This window comes from Mixophyes fleayi, chromosome 3 (genome assembly GCF_038048845.1).
Source record: "Mixophyes fleayi isolate aMixFle1 chromosome 3, aMixFle1.hap1, whole genome shotgun sequence".
NCBI classification, from domain to species: domain Eukaryota; kingdom Metazoa; phylum Chordata; class Amphibia; order Anura; family Limnodynastidae; genus Mixophyes; species Mixophyes fleayi.
This window is the reverse complement of record NC_134404.1, coordinates 73,753,059-73,771,343: the sequence shown is the minus strand read 5'-3', so window position 1 is coordinate 73,771,343 and position 18,285 is coordinate 73,753,059. Positions and strand designations below refer to the sequence as shown.

The 18,285-nt window shown below is 42.2% G+C and overlaps 1 protein-coding gene across 2 annotated transcripts in view; it reads left to right on the top strand.

Moving 5' to 3' along the window:
- Nucleotides 1-18,285, top strand: part of CROCC2 (ciliary rootlet coiled-coil, rootletin family member 2) — a 105,779-nt gene that overhangs the window by 49,550 nt on the left and 37,944 nt on the right. For both annotated transcript variants that reach the window (XM_075201797.1, XM_075201799.1), the window contains exons 11-13: nt 11,464-11,553; nt 14,144-14,338; nt 15,252-15,433. In XM_075201797.1, the coding sequence (XP_075057898.1) occupies nt 11,464-11,553; nt 14,144-14,338; nt 15,252-15,433 (467 nt within the window). The remainder of the gene's footprint in view (nt 1-11,463; nt 11,554-14,143; nt 14,339-15,251; nt 15,434-18,285) is intronic.

Here is an 18,285-nt window from a genome sequence, read left to right as displayed (position 1 = left end):
ATTGCGCTATTGTTTTATCTCCTGACCAACCCATCCCCAAAGGGCGGACCTACCCTTTATCTCGTCCAGAGACGTCAGCCATGTCTCAATATATTTCGGAGAACCTGAAACGGGGATTTATCCGCAAATCCACTTCCCCAGCGGGTGCAGGGGTTTTTTTTGTTAAGAAGAAGGATGGCTCTCTTCGGCCTTGTATTGATTATCGTCCTCTCAACCGCATCACTGTCAAAAATCGATATCCACTACCTCTCATCTCCGACCTCTTTGACAAACTCAGTGGATCTCAAATCTTTTCCAAATTAGATCTCCGTGGGGCCTATAATTTGATTCGCATCAAGAAGGGGGACGAATGGAAAACGGCCTTTAACACCAGAGATGGACATTTCGAGTACCTGGTGATGCCCTTCGGCCTCTGCAACGCCCCAGCCATCTTCCAAACCTTTGTTAACGATATCTTTCATGACCTGTTATACACTTCTGTGGTAGTGTATTTAGACGATATATTAATATTTTCTAAAGATCTGAAAACTCATCGGGAACAAGTAAAGGAGGTCTTACGTAGACTCCGGAAACATCACCTCTACTGCAAGCTGGAGAAATGTGTGTTTGAGATCAGCCAGGTACCTTTTCTTGGTTTCATTGTGTCGGGTCAAGGTCTTTGTATGGATCCCACCAAGGTGTCAGCTATTCTGGACTGGCCTCAGCCACAAGGCCTTAAAGCGATTCAAAGGTTCATTGGCTTTGCAAACTATTATCGCCAATTTATTCAGGGATTCTCCACCATCATAGCTCCCATTACAGCTTTAACCAGGAAGACTGCCAACCCCAGGGTTTGGTCCTCGGAAGCCATGTCTGCCTTCATAACGTTAAAGAAAGCATTTTCTTCAGCTCCAGTTCTGTCCCAGCCAGATCAAGAACGACCTTTCTTCTTAGAGGTAGATGCATCCTCTGTAGGCATTGGGGCGGTGCTTTTTCAAGAGTCTCCTGCTGGCTCACACAACCCGTGTGGGTTTTTCTCCAGACGATTTCTTCCAAGTGAATGTAATTATGGAATAGGGGACAAGGAGTTACTGGCCATCAAGGCGGCTCTGGAGGAATGGCGACATCTGTTGGAGGGGGCTATATTTCCTGTTACTGTGTTTACCGACCATCGGAACCTAGTGTTCATTCAAGAGGCTCGTTGCCTTAATCCTCGGCAAGCCCGCTGGGCATCCTTCTTTGCTCGATTTAACATGAAGCTCACATTCTGCATTGAGCCAAGAACGGACGTGCCAATGCATTATCTCGCTCATTTGACGATTCCGATCGTTTGAGACCGTTGGTTCCTCAGCATATTATTGATCCTTCTAATATTGTAGCCCTCACTAGGACCAAAACGTCCTCTCCTCCTCCAGGCCGGTCATTCGTGGAACCTCATCTCCGGCTCAAGACCCTGCAGTGGGCTCATTCATCCCGCATTGCCGGCCATGCTGGAATAAAGAAGACAACATCGCTGCTTTGCCGACGCTTCTGGTGGCCTACTGTACGTGCCGATATTTGTAAATTTATTGCTTCCTGCACTACTTGTGCTCAACACAAGACTTGTAGAAGAGTCCCAGCAGGCCTTCTTCGTCCACTCCCTATCCCCGATGCTCCTTGGGAAAGTGTGGCCATGGATTTTATCACAGACCTACCCCACAGTGCAGGGTTTACCACTATCTGGGTGGTTATTGATCGATTTTCGAAGATGGCACATTTTATTCCTCTAACTGGACTGCCCACGGCCAGTCGTCTGGCAGATATCTTTATCAAGGAGATATTCAGATTACATGGTTGCCCGAAGGAGATCATTTCGGACCGTGGAGTCCAATTCACATCCCGTTTTTGGAGAACCTTTTGTAAGAGATTGAACATAGAATTGAAATTCTCTTCGGGATATCATCCTCAAACCAATGGACAGACGGAGCGAATCAATCAGGATCTCGAGACATTTCTTCGCTGTTTTACCTCTGACAATCAGAATAAATGGTCTCAATTCCTTCCGTGGGCGGAGTTCTCCCATAACCAACACATTCATGAGTCTACCGGATTCTCCCCATTCTTTATTGTATATGGAAGTCATCCTGTGTTTCCGGATCCTTTTCCAGTGTCCTCTTCACCGGTTCCAGCTGTAGATACTCTTTATCGGGAGTTTTCTCTCATTTGGGCTAAGACTAAGAGGGCTTTACTCAAGGCTACTCAGCATCACAAAATCTTTGCAGATCGTAATCGGAGGGCCACTCCTCTCTTAAAGGTGGGAGACCAAGTATGGCTATCCACCCGGGACCTAAGACTAAAAGTTCCTTCTATGAAGATGGCTCCTCGATTTATTGGCCCGTACACCATCATGCAAGTAATTAATCCTGTATGCTTTAAATTGAAACTTCCTCCTTCTCTGAGATGTCATAATACTTTTCATGTCTCATTACTACGACCAGTGGTACTCAATAAATTCTATCGACCTCCCTGTCGTCCCCCACCAATACAAACCTCTTCTGGAACAGAATTCGAAGTCAATCGGATCTTGGCCTCTCGCATTCTTCGTGGCAAACAGCAATTTCTTGTCCATTGGAAAGGATTTGGCCCAGAGGAGAGATCATGGGTGGACAAGCAGGACCTTCACGCTCCTAGAATTCTTAAAAGGTTCCTTCAAACAGGAGGAAGAAGAGGAGGGTATACTGTCAGGCGCCGTTCCGCACGGCCGCCTGTCTGCTGACAGCGCGTCTGGTTGCATAGCAACCAGACGCATCACTTCCGGATCCCCCTGCCGTCCGACCTCTGGGTGTGATGACGCGCCCCGTTGCTAGGCAACGGGACGCTATGAAGGATTCCCGGCGGCAGGTATGACAACGCTGCAGCTCTGATTCTGATTGGGCTACCACAGTATTTAAACCTTTTCCTGCCCTCTCACCAGTGCCAGAGTATCAGGTCGTCCTGCCTCCAGCGTTTGTGTATACCAGTTGCTGTATTCGTTCCTGACTATCCTCGTGCTGCTTGTGACCTTTTGACCCGGACCGTTTGACCACCCCTATTTGGATTCTGCCTTTGTACTGTTCTCCCTGAAAGTTGCCGACCCGGCTTGCCTCACCATTCTTCTGGATTTCCCTTTGTACCTCTTCTACCTGAACGTTGCTGACCCGGCCTGTCTGACACCTCCTTGTATCTCGCTGTGGACTCTAGGAAGGACCGCGACCTGCGTGTCCCTGCAGCGGAGTCCATACTTCCTTGCGGGGGTTCCTGGTGAACCAGGGGCACGTTAGACTCCGCGCCTTCCTCTGAGTTGCGCCAACAACAGCAGGTACCCACTATCAGTCGTGACACTCTACCGGTGGTACTACACCCCTGACAAAATTATTAAAATGTTTCCCTCTAGTTCTCCACTATGTTGGCGGGGTTGTGGCCAGATGGGATCTTTTTTACATATTTGGTGGACCTGTCCTAAAATATCCTCCTTTTGGGACCGTGTTAGGGCCCTCCTCTCCTCACTCCTTTCGTGTCCCGTCCGGAAAGACCCATGGTCCTTTCTTCTTCGCTATCCTTTAGTTGATGATGATAGGCCGTCCTCGAAATTAGCTTCCCATATCCTTGCTGCAGCACGATGTCTAGTAGCTAAATCATGGAAGCACCCTAAACCCCTACTATGGCGGCCTTACTCTCCTACATTTGGTTTATTGCCCGGATGGCACAGATTACATATCACTTACATGACAAGGACAATAAATTCCACCAGATTTGGGCCCCCTGGCTCTACTTGTAATCTCTTTACTCCTATACTAGCTTCTTTCTACTAAGTGAACCTTCTGGGGTCCTTAATGGTGCACGATTCATAGGTGACCTGATGTTGGATGTTGTTCTTTCTCCCTGAGTCTTTAGGTAGTTTTTCCCACAGTATTTTAATTGTGACGACCAGCTTCCCCTCCCCCCTCTTTCTCCTCCCCATATTCTTAGAAAATGTTGCTGGAACCTTAACAATTGGTACAACCAATGTTTGCTTACTTGTCTGTTCTGTGACAATATGCTGTTGTTTTTTTGTTGTTTTTTGGGCAATGTACTAATTGCTGATTCTTGTTTGATTGTTAATGCTATTTTCTAAAATAGTTAAAAAAAAAAAAAAAAGATTAATATTAAGAAAGTGAAGCATATGACCCACATGACATACTTACAAAAGGAATAAAATTCAGTATTTAATAGACCACTATTTCTTATATTTATGGACTCCCTCTTAACCAGTTCAGTGCCAAAAGATTGGACCAAAGATGTAAAAATTTTTAACAAGGGAACAAAATTGTAACAAGTAAATTATGCACCTGTGATCCTGACTTCAGTTGTGAGTAAATTATCTGAAGGGATTCTGAGGGATGTGATTCTGACATTTGTTAGAGAACAGTTTGATAACACAGTGTCAGTATGGTTTCATGTCTAACAAATAATGATTCCTTTTTATGAGGAGCTGAGTTTCAAATTGGACCTTGATATTGCAATTGACGTGATATATTTGGATTTTGCAATAGGGTTTAAAGTCTGGTACATCAGAGAAGAGAATTAGGTCTAAGCAAAAAAAATATATTCATGGGATGAAAACTGGTTAAAGAATAACAGTCAAAGATTATTTATAAGCAGAACATAACGCTTAGTAGCGCTGTCCTCATAGGGTCTAGGGGGTCAGTTATTTACCAAGCCGTGAAGAGATTATCTTTTCGCAAAATGCTACTGTCCTGTGAAGAAGGCATTAAGCATATGTCGTACCTCACTTTCTGGCCTTCGGAGAGTGTGATGTCTCCGTTGTGTGGATCCTTCCAGCCGTGCATGTGCAGTAGATTCTTGCCATCCACACATGAAAGTGTACTCAGGACATCACTGGGGGAAAGTACTTTGTTGGGACAACAATAGACGTGTTGTCCCGGCAGCCAAGATATAGTAAATAACTCCGAAAAATTGGATCATTCAGCTGCAAAATTGATCATAAAATATCGGGGTAAAATACTGATAATTGGTAAATAGGCCCAATATATGTTGATAACATTAAGTTATGTAGAGTTATACAGACAGAGCAAGATAGTAACTTGCTGCCGAAATATCTAGATGAAATGGCAAACTAGAATGTGAGATGGCAGATAAATGTAGTGTTATGTAGTGTTATGTACCTGTATAGCTGCTTGTACATGAAATGGAACCAAACTGGGGAAAACTGAGATGGAAAGGACCTGGGAATACTAGTTTACAGAAAGGTGAGTAGCAGCACACAGGGCCAGGCAATGGCTGCAAACGTGATGCAAACAGTATTATACTACATCTTAAGTAGGGAGTACAGTGGTAGGTAGGAAGGATAAGGGAGAATTTGAGAGGGGTCAGGGGTGGGGAATCTCATTAATCAAAGGGACAGAAGTTTTACCTTTTGTACTAAATACCATAGAGTGGACAAGGGGAATGGAATGGAACAGAGTAGGTTCTACCATCACCATAGGAAGAGGATCTCTACTGTAAGAGTGTTGAGGCTGCAGAACTCCTTACCACATGAGGTTGTGATGGCAAATTCACAACTTTAAAATAGATTGAATGCCTGTTTTGCAAGAAATGGTATTTGTAGCTTTAATTAGTAAAGGATATTATGGAACGATTGATGGAATTTTTGGAATCATTAAGGAATCTCCGATCCCCCCCCCTCCCCAAAAGCACTGTTGAGTCTCTTTTGGCAACAATCACTCTGGGCATTTGAGTAGGTGTTATTATTATCATTTATTTCTATAGTACCAATTATATTGTGCAGCTCTGTACAGTAAATATGTAATTATTTTCATCAGTCTCTGGCAAGTGGAGCTTACATTCTAAATCCCCTACCACACACATATATAATAGGGTCCATGTTGTCAGAAACCAATTAACCTACCAGTATGTTTTTGAAGTGTGGGAGGAAACCAAGCAAACATGGGAAGAACATACAAACTCCACACAGACTCCACACATGGGGCCCTTATTGGAATTGAACTGTGCCACCATGCTGCCCATAATTAAGGGAGTAAGGGGCAGAACTACCCACAGGGTGGCCTGTATAAACTGCACAGGAGACAATAGTCTATTGATATTTAAATCAGTTTAGTTTTATTGTTGAAATATTAATATTATTCCATTATGCCTCATCCTTTAGTATTTGCCATCTCAGACAGTGGCGCACGCAGGGGGGGTTTCTGAGTCTCTAGAAACCCCCCCCCCCTGCGCTAAGTGGCCACTGTCCTATACAGCAGCCGCGGCGCTGTTAAAGAAGCGTCCGCAGACGCTTCTTAGACAGCGCCGCGGCTGCTGTATAGGACAGCGCTGGCGAAACGGAGCTCGGGTTTTTTTTTTTTTTTGGGGGGTCGGCGGGGGGAACCCCCCCCGACAATCCTCCGTGCGCCGCTGTCAGACGTACTAAACACGGCAATTGGTTGAGGTTCTATGAAGTTTCATAGATGCTTTTCAGGCATTTTCATGTGCACTGTCCTGTTCTACTACTGACAGTCATGTATAATAGGTGTAAATACAGACAAGATTAATCCATGTGCCATAAAAGGCTACAAAGCAGTCTTTCATACACTAATAAACAAAGTCACATATTGCTGCAAACCTTCAGAAAACCCATTGAAGCATCAAGAGTTTTTGATGTTTATTCCTCTCCAGCAACACTACACATTTGTCGTATTAACCAGTTGCCCAGTTGTTTTTCTCCTTAACCTGCAGCCAGGGGGTTAAACACAAATGTGTGTAATGCGCATTGCTCGGTAATATCTGCTGTTTTTACTTTGCACAAGAATATTACATCCCCCCCCCCCTACCCCCGTGAAATGGCTGCAGCTGTTTTCTGGACCCCCTTATCCATAATGTGCTAGTGCAGTGCAGTCAGCTAATGAAGCATAAACTACAAGACATATTCCCTGTGAAGTTCCATGAATGGTCCTAGGAGATTGTATTTAGAGAACCTGATTTTTACATCCCGCGATTACTTGCCTTGACTGACACTTTCCACCATTACTCACTTGGGATTTTCTTTTAACACTGTCACTTGCAGACACTTAATAAAATGGTCATAAATCTGAAGAAATGAGCTCAGTAAAGCAAGGCTTACTAGGCAAGATTAGGTCACTCGTAGCTGGCATCTTTGTCCAGGTGAAGTTTTACAGGGGAACCTGTTAGCCTAATCCTGCAGAAGTGGATGATGCCTTTACCAACACTCTCAGAGCAGGGCTAATAGTGTATATATTCAGAGTACTTTCTCAGTTCAGTAAAGTTCAGAGCCCTGGTAATAGCCGAGACATGTACTATGAATGAAAAACAGACTAGAAATCAGTACAATAAAGCTATAGTGGATGAGCCATAGCGTATAAGCCCCTGAAATCTCACTTAAGGAGAAATAGAGGTATTTTAGGTGCCTAGCTATTAACAAGCGGTGATAACAGTGTATTCAATATGAAAAGACATAAAAGTGATCATTAAAATGTTGATGTGATGAAACTACACACATTAAGCCTTTCACTTGTGTTGTATCTGCATAGGTACAGTTGAATGCAAAGGTTTTGGTACCCTTGCTTATTTCACTGAAGTAAACACAAAAAAGTTAACAGCCTTAAATATTAACATTTATTTATATAGCACATACATATCACACAGCGCTTTACAGAGAATATGTAATCACATCAGTCCCTGCCCCAGTGGATATTACAATATGTGGGGCCTATTTATTTGGGCCAATTGAACAACCGTGGTCCACTCTGTTATTAAATGCCACCCAGTGGCCAGATCTGTTATTGCTATGGTGTCCGGAGAAGGAGGGGGGAGGCAGCTCACGGGAAGTGTGAAACAGCTGTGGACCCTGTAACATCAAAAAAAAAGTGGAAGGGGTTAAAAACAGGAGGGTCAGGACCTTATCTAAAATCAGGAGGTGGACTATCCCTGTTTGCTAACTATTGTTCCAGCAACTCTTCAACACAGTCTGAATGGCACCATCACCGCAGGTGGGAGACCACGGATGTCATGCTCTTCTTCCACCCCTGTTACCACCCAAACTCTTCACACCAAAATCACAAGAGGACAATGAGCGGGGGCTCGACCCAGGGAGGTGGCCAGGATCGGGTGTCTTGTGAGAAAGGACAAAAAGTAGATGTCTGGGAGAGAGGAGGTTGTTGTGGGAGAATCTTGAGAGAAGCAAGGACTTGAACTGATTGAGAGTAACCGTATTCTCTCAGGGCCAGAAAGGAGTGCTTGAAGTAGGAGCTTCTTGAGCCAGATTAGACAGTGTACTTCTAGGACTTATTCTGTCACTACTCCATCGGGAGACACTCGCAGATTCTGGGGAATTGGTGAGCCTACATCGGTAAGGAGACTAATACCCAGGGTCCCACCAAGCTGGTGGAGAATTGGCCGAGCGGCTGGGATCAGCAAGATACACAGACCCATCTTATGGATCAGAACCTCTGGCCCACTTGTATTTTCAGCTGTGGATTTTATTTCCAGGAGTTTGGGCCTGTTAGGACTCTATGCTTGGAGGTTACCTGCTTGGGGCTTTGTTTGGGAGATTTTACTTGCACTGGTGATTTTCTGACACTTGTTATATTTGGTGAGGGAACAAGTTTCTCCTTGGGGAGCACTGTTGTATTTTACTAAGTGTGTGCATTTTGTTTAATAAGGATTATTATCTCTTTCCTGTCTCCTTACCTGTGTGACCTGTGAACCTAGAGGACTGGGTATCTAGTGAGCTTGGGTTCCAATCACTGTGTCCTCACAGAAGTGTATAGATATCTATTTATAGCCTTCTCCTGACATTCCTTAGAGGAACACATAGTAGTTGAGCAGAGGCATGGCATGCTGGGAGGTTAGAATGGTCGGGTATTTATGCAACTCTAGAATTCTTTTGTTTTGTTTAATTTAAAGTCTAATAAGTTAATAAAGTTTTGAGTTTTGTTTTGAAAAAGTGTTAAGAAATTAACTAAAATGGTGCCCAAACCATTGCACATGCCACACTGTATATTTCAATTTAGCATATCGTAATTGTGCAGAAATATGTCATGTTTAAATTTGAACCTTGCAGAGATTATGGTAACTTCTTTTCACTTAGAGTTTCAGTGAAACATGCAATTTGAGTTGGGGTGCCCAAACGTTTGCATACTTCTGTATTTAGGTCAGTTTTCCTCAAATCCGTTTGTAAGCTAAAAGTACATGTTTTACAGGTCTCATCACAGGTGACATTATTAGTACCATCTGTCTTTTAAAATATTGCATTCAGTAAGTAATTATTTCCAGCCAGGAAATATGTAATGCATGCACTGTTAGTGGTCCCTGAGGGCCAGATTTGAATAACACTGACTTAAATGACGGCTGTGGTAGACTCATGAATATTATGTTCCTCCTGACTTTACAAGAGGCCATGAATTCACTATGAGCTAGTGACATCACTGTACCTCGTGCGTCAGATATGTTACCAGTTGCTAGTAAATAGGATGAGTATTGGTTTAGCCAACAAAATGGCTTTCTCTACTGGTCTTCATTTGCAACACTCGCATGATGCTCATTGCAACAGTCCTTGGTTTTTAACCAATATGCCTAGATGGTCCACCCTGTGCACATGAAAATGCATGCCTACTCTTAGCTCTCTGGAGATGCCTCTGTGATCTAGAAGGGAGCCTAGCTGTATGAGAACATCTGAAGAGGCATACTCTATGTAATCATGATATGAACTGTACAACCTCCGTCCACTTTAGAACCACTCCTTTCATTAAATAAAAACTTTTCAACTTCTTACTCAAATGCTACTGGGATTAGCCTAATTTATGGCTCAAATTAATTATGTGGGTGAGGGAAAATAAGAACTGTCTTTATTATGTGGCATATTTGTCCGTTTGTAGAAAAGTTCCTTGAGAAATGCCCTTCTGAAGTGCAACTGCAAGGCGAAGATGCGTCCTTATAAACTAAGGGGCAAGAGCTGATCTCCTCCAGCTCCTTTGCAAAAATCAAGTTCTTTTGCAGAGTGGAAATAGCCATGTGTCCCTCCACACAGCAAGGAAAGCCCCTAATAATGCACCATCTCCACCTTTTATCTCCTTCTCAATAATCTAGCTGCAGAAAGTGAACTTCACGTCCTTACCCTGCTCTTCAAACTTGATTGGTTCACCTGTTGTGTACTTTGCACCAAAGGTCCTGTCTCTCCGCCCAACTACTCCCGTCAGACAGTGCAAAGTTCTCCACAAACTCTGCCATTTTACGCCATAAAACTATGCGTAAACCAAGCACTCGAGTTTAAACTTAGACGAGCGCGTAACCAAAGAGGTTGTTTTGCACTTTCTAAATGTGGCCCTCTGTGTGTAGGTGATGTACCCATTGTAGTGTCCTATGCTGAGAGCTATTGTCACTGTAGCCTACTCTGTTAAAACCGTACTCGCTATTTCTAAGAAAATGTAACACATGTTGGTTTAAGTGCAGAGACATTTAGGGAAATGAAATACTGTCTTGAAGAAATAACATTAAATAGTGCAGAAATGTTACATTTTAAACCTAATTTAAACATATTTACATGTGTTTAAATTTAAGCTCAAAATTGCTTCTGGCTCTTTGAGCTATAGACTTGAATTCCTTAATCCTGCTCTACTTCCTCTTGGCATTTATCCTAACCAGGAAGCCTAAACCTAACCAGGAAGCCATTAACTTTTATCAGTACCTCCATTTGCATATAGCCAATATAACTAAGCATGTTTGTGTATTATCACCTCAGTGGGGCCATTTATGATGTCTGATAATGTGGCGTGGAACAAAAGCCACTTCCTGGTTTGTGACATTGTGTGTCTATATTTCCACTGTTTTGCCGGTGGTTATGGAAGTAGGCACGGGTTAAACAAAGATTTGCGCTGGATGTAAACATATATGAACTATATATATATATAGACCTTTATTATTCAGAATTCCTTATACAATGGAGAATATATTTGTAATAATGCACCAGGGTAGGCAGATCTGAAAAAGAAAATATTATTGTATTTTGCGGACAGCATATAAAAATGAGCTGCTGAGTGGAGATCGCATACGTTTGATGGTAATCAGTATTCAGTCAAGGAAGTACATTTATATGTACAAAGAAGTAATACATGTACATAAGCAATGTGTTTTAAAAATAAAAATGTAAACATTTAAGCTATACATCTTTCCTAATCTAAATAAATGTCTGTTGAGCTGTATAAGGAAAAATAAAGTTAAAACTATGTAAAATTTAATGAGGGGGAAGCTCCAAACTTGACCATTTACAAAACTTACATGTTACTGTTACTAGTTCAGATATTAAGAAAGCAGCAAAGAACTATATAGAATCCATGGGACCTGTTCTTAGATAAGTTACTGGCTGCTGAGATTCACGCACTTAAATATAAGTAGAGAAAATGACTGTCCAGAAAAGTTAAATTAATTGTATACATGTGACTTCTATTGCAGGAGAATAGCGGGTGCGACACCTGGCAAGAGCTGGAAGGTTTCAGAAAAGAGTGTGAATCATTACAGCAAATCTTAAATACCATCACTCAGGTATGTGTCAGTATAATGTATATAAAGCTTCATACAGAATGATATTACACTCTATAGTCTAAATGAATGGACAGTACACTGCTTAGCTATTGCTAATGATCTCAAAGACCATGAACATAGACGCATACTTGGGTCTATCGTATTTGAATAAAGAAAGATAATGGATCAAAGGAATACTTCTCATAATACGTTTGGGAATATATCTGTATAAATTTGTAGCTTATGAAAGTAACAACATAACATGTGTCAATGATATATACATGTGCTGTAAGGAACCTATAGGGATAATGTATCTCCCCAAGGAATGAATATAACATAATAATGTTTCATATATACAGTATGTGTATGGAACATCATACCATGGTCAGTGGAATTAATGCCATATCTCTGCTATGTACCAGAGAGGAGTTATAATATATTTGTAGAACCCATTATTAGAAATGTCCTTGGATGAAGTGCAATAATACGGTGTAAAACTGACTAGTATACTAGCACACCTTGTGTCGTGATATCGCAAGGGAAGTTGTGCAAGAAAGTGCAAGGTTTAAAAAGTGATAAAATGGTTTTAGAAATTGTCAGCATTTGGTGATCGATCTTCTACTGAGGAAGTGCCCATACTGTCAGGCGCGGTCCTTCATCTGCCTCCAGACGAGCGCCTGCCTCCTTGCGATGTCCGCATCCCGTTGCATAGCGACGCATATTTCATTCCATTCGCATGTGTGTGCTGAGCTAGGCATTCGTTGCATAGCAACCGTCTCTTCCTGTTGCCATCCGTATGCATGCGCAAGCGCCACAGTCGCTGCGCTGCGACTTGCTGTCGATTGGTTGCGGTTTTCCCGCCAATATTGGTGCGCCTATCAGGGAACTCTCTTATCTATGTAAAGAGCACTCGGACGCCATTTGCTTGCCAGGGTATTAGGTCTTCTGCCTTGCTCCAGCATTTTGTTCCTGTGATATTGCTATTTGGATTCTGACCTCGTCTTGTTCCTGACTTCTCCTTTGATTCCTGATTTTGGCTTAGAATGATTATTGGTACTGACCCGGCTTCCTGATCATTCTCCTGCTTCTGATTAGGCTATATCCGTATCTCTGGTTCTGACTCGGCTTGCTGACTATTCTTCCATGCTGCATCCTGGTGGGCCGTCACCGCTGCCTCAACTGTTACCTGGCCAGCTAACTAATACTGAGGGTCGCGACCTGCACGTCCCTTGCAGCGTAGTCCATACTTCCTTGCGGAGGTCCCTGGTGAAAACCAGGGGCGTGTTAGACTCCGCGCCTCAGTACTCAGTAGCGCCAACTGCTGGCAGGTATCACCAACCCCACCTTGTGATTCTGCCACATACCTTCTAGCCTTCCACAGGCAACCCTTTCACACCCACACCCACATGTCACTCATGCCCAGGTGGGTCTTATTGTAACAGCTTCCTCTGACACTATTGAGCTCCATCTTCTTATGGCTCTCATTCTGCCTTTCTAGTCATAATTTGTTCCTTCAGCATTTCCTTTGAGGACTATACTTCTCTGCTTCCTCCTTTAGTTAGGGTGCCTAGGAATCAGTGTTATGTCCTCTTCTATTCACCACTGGCTTTTTCCTCCTCTATATTGTCCTCCGTCTAAGCTACTACTGTTTTTGCCATCTTCCAACAACATTCCCCTATCTGGCTTCTCAATTTCTGTTAACAACACTCCTATTTAACCACATTATAATTTGTTGTCCAATTTAGGGATCTAGTTTTTTTTTAAAATTATTATTGTCAAGTCTTAGACAAAGCAAAACGAGGAATAACTACCAAGGTATTTATTTCAGCAGTAGAATGAAGCTGAATTCACACAAATGGTTAATGGTTGTAATTCATGTAACAGCAATAGATGAAGTTGAATTCACAAGAATGGTTAATGGTTTGCAATTCAGATAACAGCAGCAGATGAAGTTTAATTCACACGAATGGTAAAAGGTTTGCAGTTCATGTAATAGCAACAGAAGAAGTTGAACTCACTGAAAGAAGTCCATAACACAGCAGCAGGTTGAGGTTGAATTCACTCAGAGGTAATGGTGGAGATCTGTACGTAGCGGGAGAATAGAGGCAGTAATCCGGATGAAGCTGAGTACACATGAAGGGTAGATCTCTGTATTCAGAAGGCAGTGTGAAGCAACAAAACAACAGCAACTGTAGATCTGGAACTAGGAAGTGTTGCACTGGCAACTTGCTGAGTGTAGGAGGGGGACTCTTATAGTCTGCAGAGGAAGCCAATTAGGGAATGGGATTAGGTGTTCAGACTCAGCAGGATGCTAGGCAAATGTCTGACCCCAGATGGCAGCCTCCAGTGCTGCAGACAGAAATCACGCTTGTCCCAGGATAACATGCTGCATACGACCAGGAGGAAGATGTATGGTAATATGGTACCGCCGAGTTGTGTAAATAGGGCTAAAACCACGATTTGTGACAATTATCTTGTGTGTTCTCCATTTCCCTCATCTCTGAAGTAGACGCTTCACAGGTGTTCCCAGTATGTAGTCTGTTTTCTGGGGTTGTTTCTGTTTACCTCTTCTCTGTTGCATGCCATTGAGAGATGTTTTCTGTTTTCCTAGATGTGTCAAGCAGATGGTATAAACCCTGATACAGTGAATGCAGAGAATACAGGAGGAGTTACGGGTGACGAACTGAAATGTGCTGTCTCCCCAACCAGCAGGAAATCTCCTACTCGTATGCGCATCTCTTCTAGGCCAGACACAGCCATTAAGGCCGTTCAGAGTGTTCTACAGAGACACCAGGAGAGAGAGAAGGTAAGGCAGTATTATATGAAAATACAGTGGGGGCATGTTTAATATCAGTCATTTTGATTACAAATTTTAAAAAAAGTAAATAGGAGGTACAGAAAGAAAGGCGATAAAGAGGTACATTAAGGGGGGAAAGGGGGTACTCAAGGGAGGGTACAGGTTTTTAAGTTAAAAAAACAGATTAACTGTTAAATAATTTTGAAAAGTAAAGTTGGACATACACGGGCTCATCCAGATGCTCAGTCCACATTTATGTAAACGTGTTTGACCAAACCTGAAAGAGCAAGACTTCTGGAGCAAAGGCCAAATGCCCGGATGTAATAAAGCGACACTCCTTTGTCAGATGATGACCACCTACATGGTTAGATGTAATCATCATCCAACCACATCTAACATACATCCCATTTAACATTTGATAGCTCCCATTAGATGTGAAACGTTTGTGATGGATATGTAGCTATTTTTAGCCAGTTAAGGTCTGAACCGACCTAATTGACCATCAAAATTGCAGCCCTGTATAGACACCGTAAGTGTTACATTCTGAAAAAGAGAGATACAGTATCCAGTACATGTAAATTAAATGGATAGCACGCCAAATCATGCTGTTATTTTCCATCAGTCTTTTCTGTCGGGTATTGTAATTTTAAATTAAGAGGTTCCTCTCTGCCTGTTTCACAGGTTGCTACAATAATGTCTTTCTAAAAAAAATATTATCTAACTAATGTAAACAATGTCATTTTCCAGCACATTTACACATAAATGTAATATACTACCACACTAAAATCTGTTGACAGCAATATGTAATAAGAGTCTTTTAAACATTATTCTTGGCTTTGGACCACCCAGTGGAAGAAATCCACAATCTGACAGCCTATACATACATAAGCGTGTGCCACTCACAGTACATGTTCTTGGGCAGGAGTTGCTGTGTGAAGTAACATTGACACGACAGTCCATGGAGGACACTAAGAGACATCTTTTAGAAAATCTGAAGGAGTTGGAGAGAGAAGGTCTTGAATTTAGGAGGCAGAAGGAAGAGTTGCTGGAGCAGGTGAAACAAGAATCGCAGAGGTATCAAGCCAGTCTGGAATCCCTAAACAGGTACAGGAGAGAGCACCTGTCTAATGTTCACCCTTTGAGATGCCTTCAACCGGTTAAAAAAACGCTGTTGGTTTGATACATTATATGTCAGTTAAAATAAATGCCTTCTGCTCAGTATATAATATATATTGTTGTTTTATTTCCTTTGCATTATCATACCTTGGTGGTTGAGGTTCCAAGTCTAAAAGGTGAGTTTTTAATTTTGCTGACAGTATCTTAATTATATTCTGTCATAATGTTGGCTTGGTATGTTCTGATTCCATTGCTCTCGCCATTTTAAGCATCCAACATTAGCACAAGTATATATAAAGCGTTGGACTGACAAAAGTTAGCTTGGAAGAAAATACAAGCAAGTGATCCAGGTGTTTCTACCAGAGAGTCGCAAAGGAAAAATAGGCGTGGCAGAAAACGCGCTGGTGCGATTTGTCTAATGTGGGTGTGGCTTGTATAATTAAATTTATGAAAATTTGTTATGTCAAAGAATTATAATCAATTACAACACCTACCAGCTCCATCTTGCTAGTATTCTAAGCAGAGGCTATTCTAGTCACCTCCGTACAATAAAGAATGCATTATAGTGCCCTCTATACAATACATAGAATATTATATTGACGTCTAATAAATACAGAGAGTATTCTAGTAACAAATATACAATACACAGAGCATTCTAGTGACCAGAGAGAAAATCCTGAGAAAATTGTAGTGACCACTATACAATACACAGAGGATTATCGTAACCTTTATACAATACACAGAGCATTCTAGTATCATCTGTACAAAACTGACAGGATTCTAATGACAGATTTACAATATTTGCTATGAATAATATAGGTGGGAGTAGGGTAAGCTCTAATAAATATATGGGTTTCCAGAAAGCATTTAAAGATTTGAAGGCAGTGGTAGAGTGATCTGCATGGTAGGGAATTCTACATGTGGGTAGCAGCATGTGAGAAGTCTTGTAGGCAGGAGTGACGTGGTTACCAACAGTGGCGGATCCAGGGGGGTGGGGCGATCTGGGTGATCGCCCACCCTAGCAGGGGCTTTCTGCAGGCTTCTGCACACTGTGCAGGTCCATTCGGCAGAGATAGCAGCACACTCTCCCTGTCTGTCTCTGCCGAACGGACCTGCACATAGTGTGCAGCTGCAGGCAGCCTTAACAATCAAAAAGGGAACGGAGACTAAATCGCCCCTCCCTAAATCGCCCCCCGTACAATACAATTCTAGATCCGCCCCTGGTTACCAGAGGCAAGACAAGGTGCAGGTCAGTGGAAGATCTAAGAGGGCGATAGGGAGAGTATTTTGATATGAGATTTGAGATATATGAAAGGGTGGATTTGTTGAGGGCTATGTAGATGAGGGTGAATAATTTGAATTGGATCCTGGAGCAGACAGGAAGCCAGTGTAGAGAATTTAGGAAGATAAGTCTTTGTTACACCATTTAACATGGATTGAAGTGGGAATAGATGGGAGAAATGCAAGAGGAGCAGGTTGCAGTAGTCAAGGTGGGAGATGATGACAGAGTGGATAAGTGTTTTTGTTTAACATCTTGGGTAAGAAAAGAGCATATTCTGTCAGTATTTCTAAGGTGGAGGCAGGGAATAAAGCAGAGCAGAGTCAAGTGTGACACCAAGGCAGCCAGCTTGGGGGACTGAGAAAATTGTGGTGTTATTGACAGTGAGGGAGATTTGTGGGCAGGTGGTGACTCTGGAAGGAGGAAGATGTTAAGCTCTGTTTTGAAACATGTTGAGCTTTATGTAGCATTGGGACATCTATGTAGAGACAACTGAAGACTGTACAGAACAGGAGAGGTCAGGGGAGGAGAGGTAGATTTGGGTGTTGTCAGTGTATAGGTGATATTTGGGTCCAAATTAGTGAATCAGTTCACCAAGAGGAAAAGTGTAGACTGAGAAAAGTAGATTGCCCTAAACAGATCCCTGGTGGACCCTAACAGACAGAGAGTGGAGGGGAATATGTATCAGAGGTAGAGACACTAAAGGAGCATTTTCGATAGCTAAGATTTACGTATACTCTAGACAGAACGAAAGAGGGGAAACCTAGTATATTGCAGAAAAGAGACCCCTCATCTTGGGTGGCTTTACTATACAGAGCCCAGATCCCTGGTGGAATTATAATATTTACTCCTTCCTACCCTAATCTTGGTAGTGATAAAAATCAGAGCCCAGATCTTTGGTGGCATTACTATACATGCCCCCTCCCAATCTAATCTCTCTGATGATAAAAATCAAATCCCAGATCTCTAGTGACATTCCTTCTTTGTGACTAGGTTAGCTTTTAGATTTATTTTAATACCAGCGCAGAGCACCAGAAATATGCTATAACAATAACAACCAAACAGCTAATAGATTTGGCCAATACAGTGCTAGTTAGACTGAAAAAAACATGTGACTTTATGGCATGCAACGCATTTATGCTAATGTCACTATTATAAAACTGTAATCTGTGACGAGCAGCGTCCTCTCTACCCTTTGTCTCACATCTGCACTTCCTTCAACAGCCTCTTTTGCACTTTATGTGCGATTTGTATTTATATGATTTATAACTGAGACTGTCCTTAAAAATAAATGATTCATGATTATTTAATAAACATTTCCACTCTAGTGTTTTCCTAGCAAGCACATTACATTTTCTACAGAAACGGACATATTTAAGAACATAATAGCACTATTTTTATAATGTATTATATTACGCAAGGGCAATAATTAAAAAAGCTTTAGCCACTTTCTTTCTAATCTTTGTAGTGGTAAAAATCAGACCTCAGATCTCTGGGGGTGAGATGATATTAATATAATATTAATCTGACTGTAATATTGTTCTAAGCACTACATGCTACT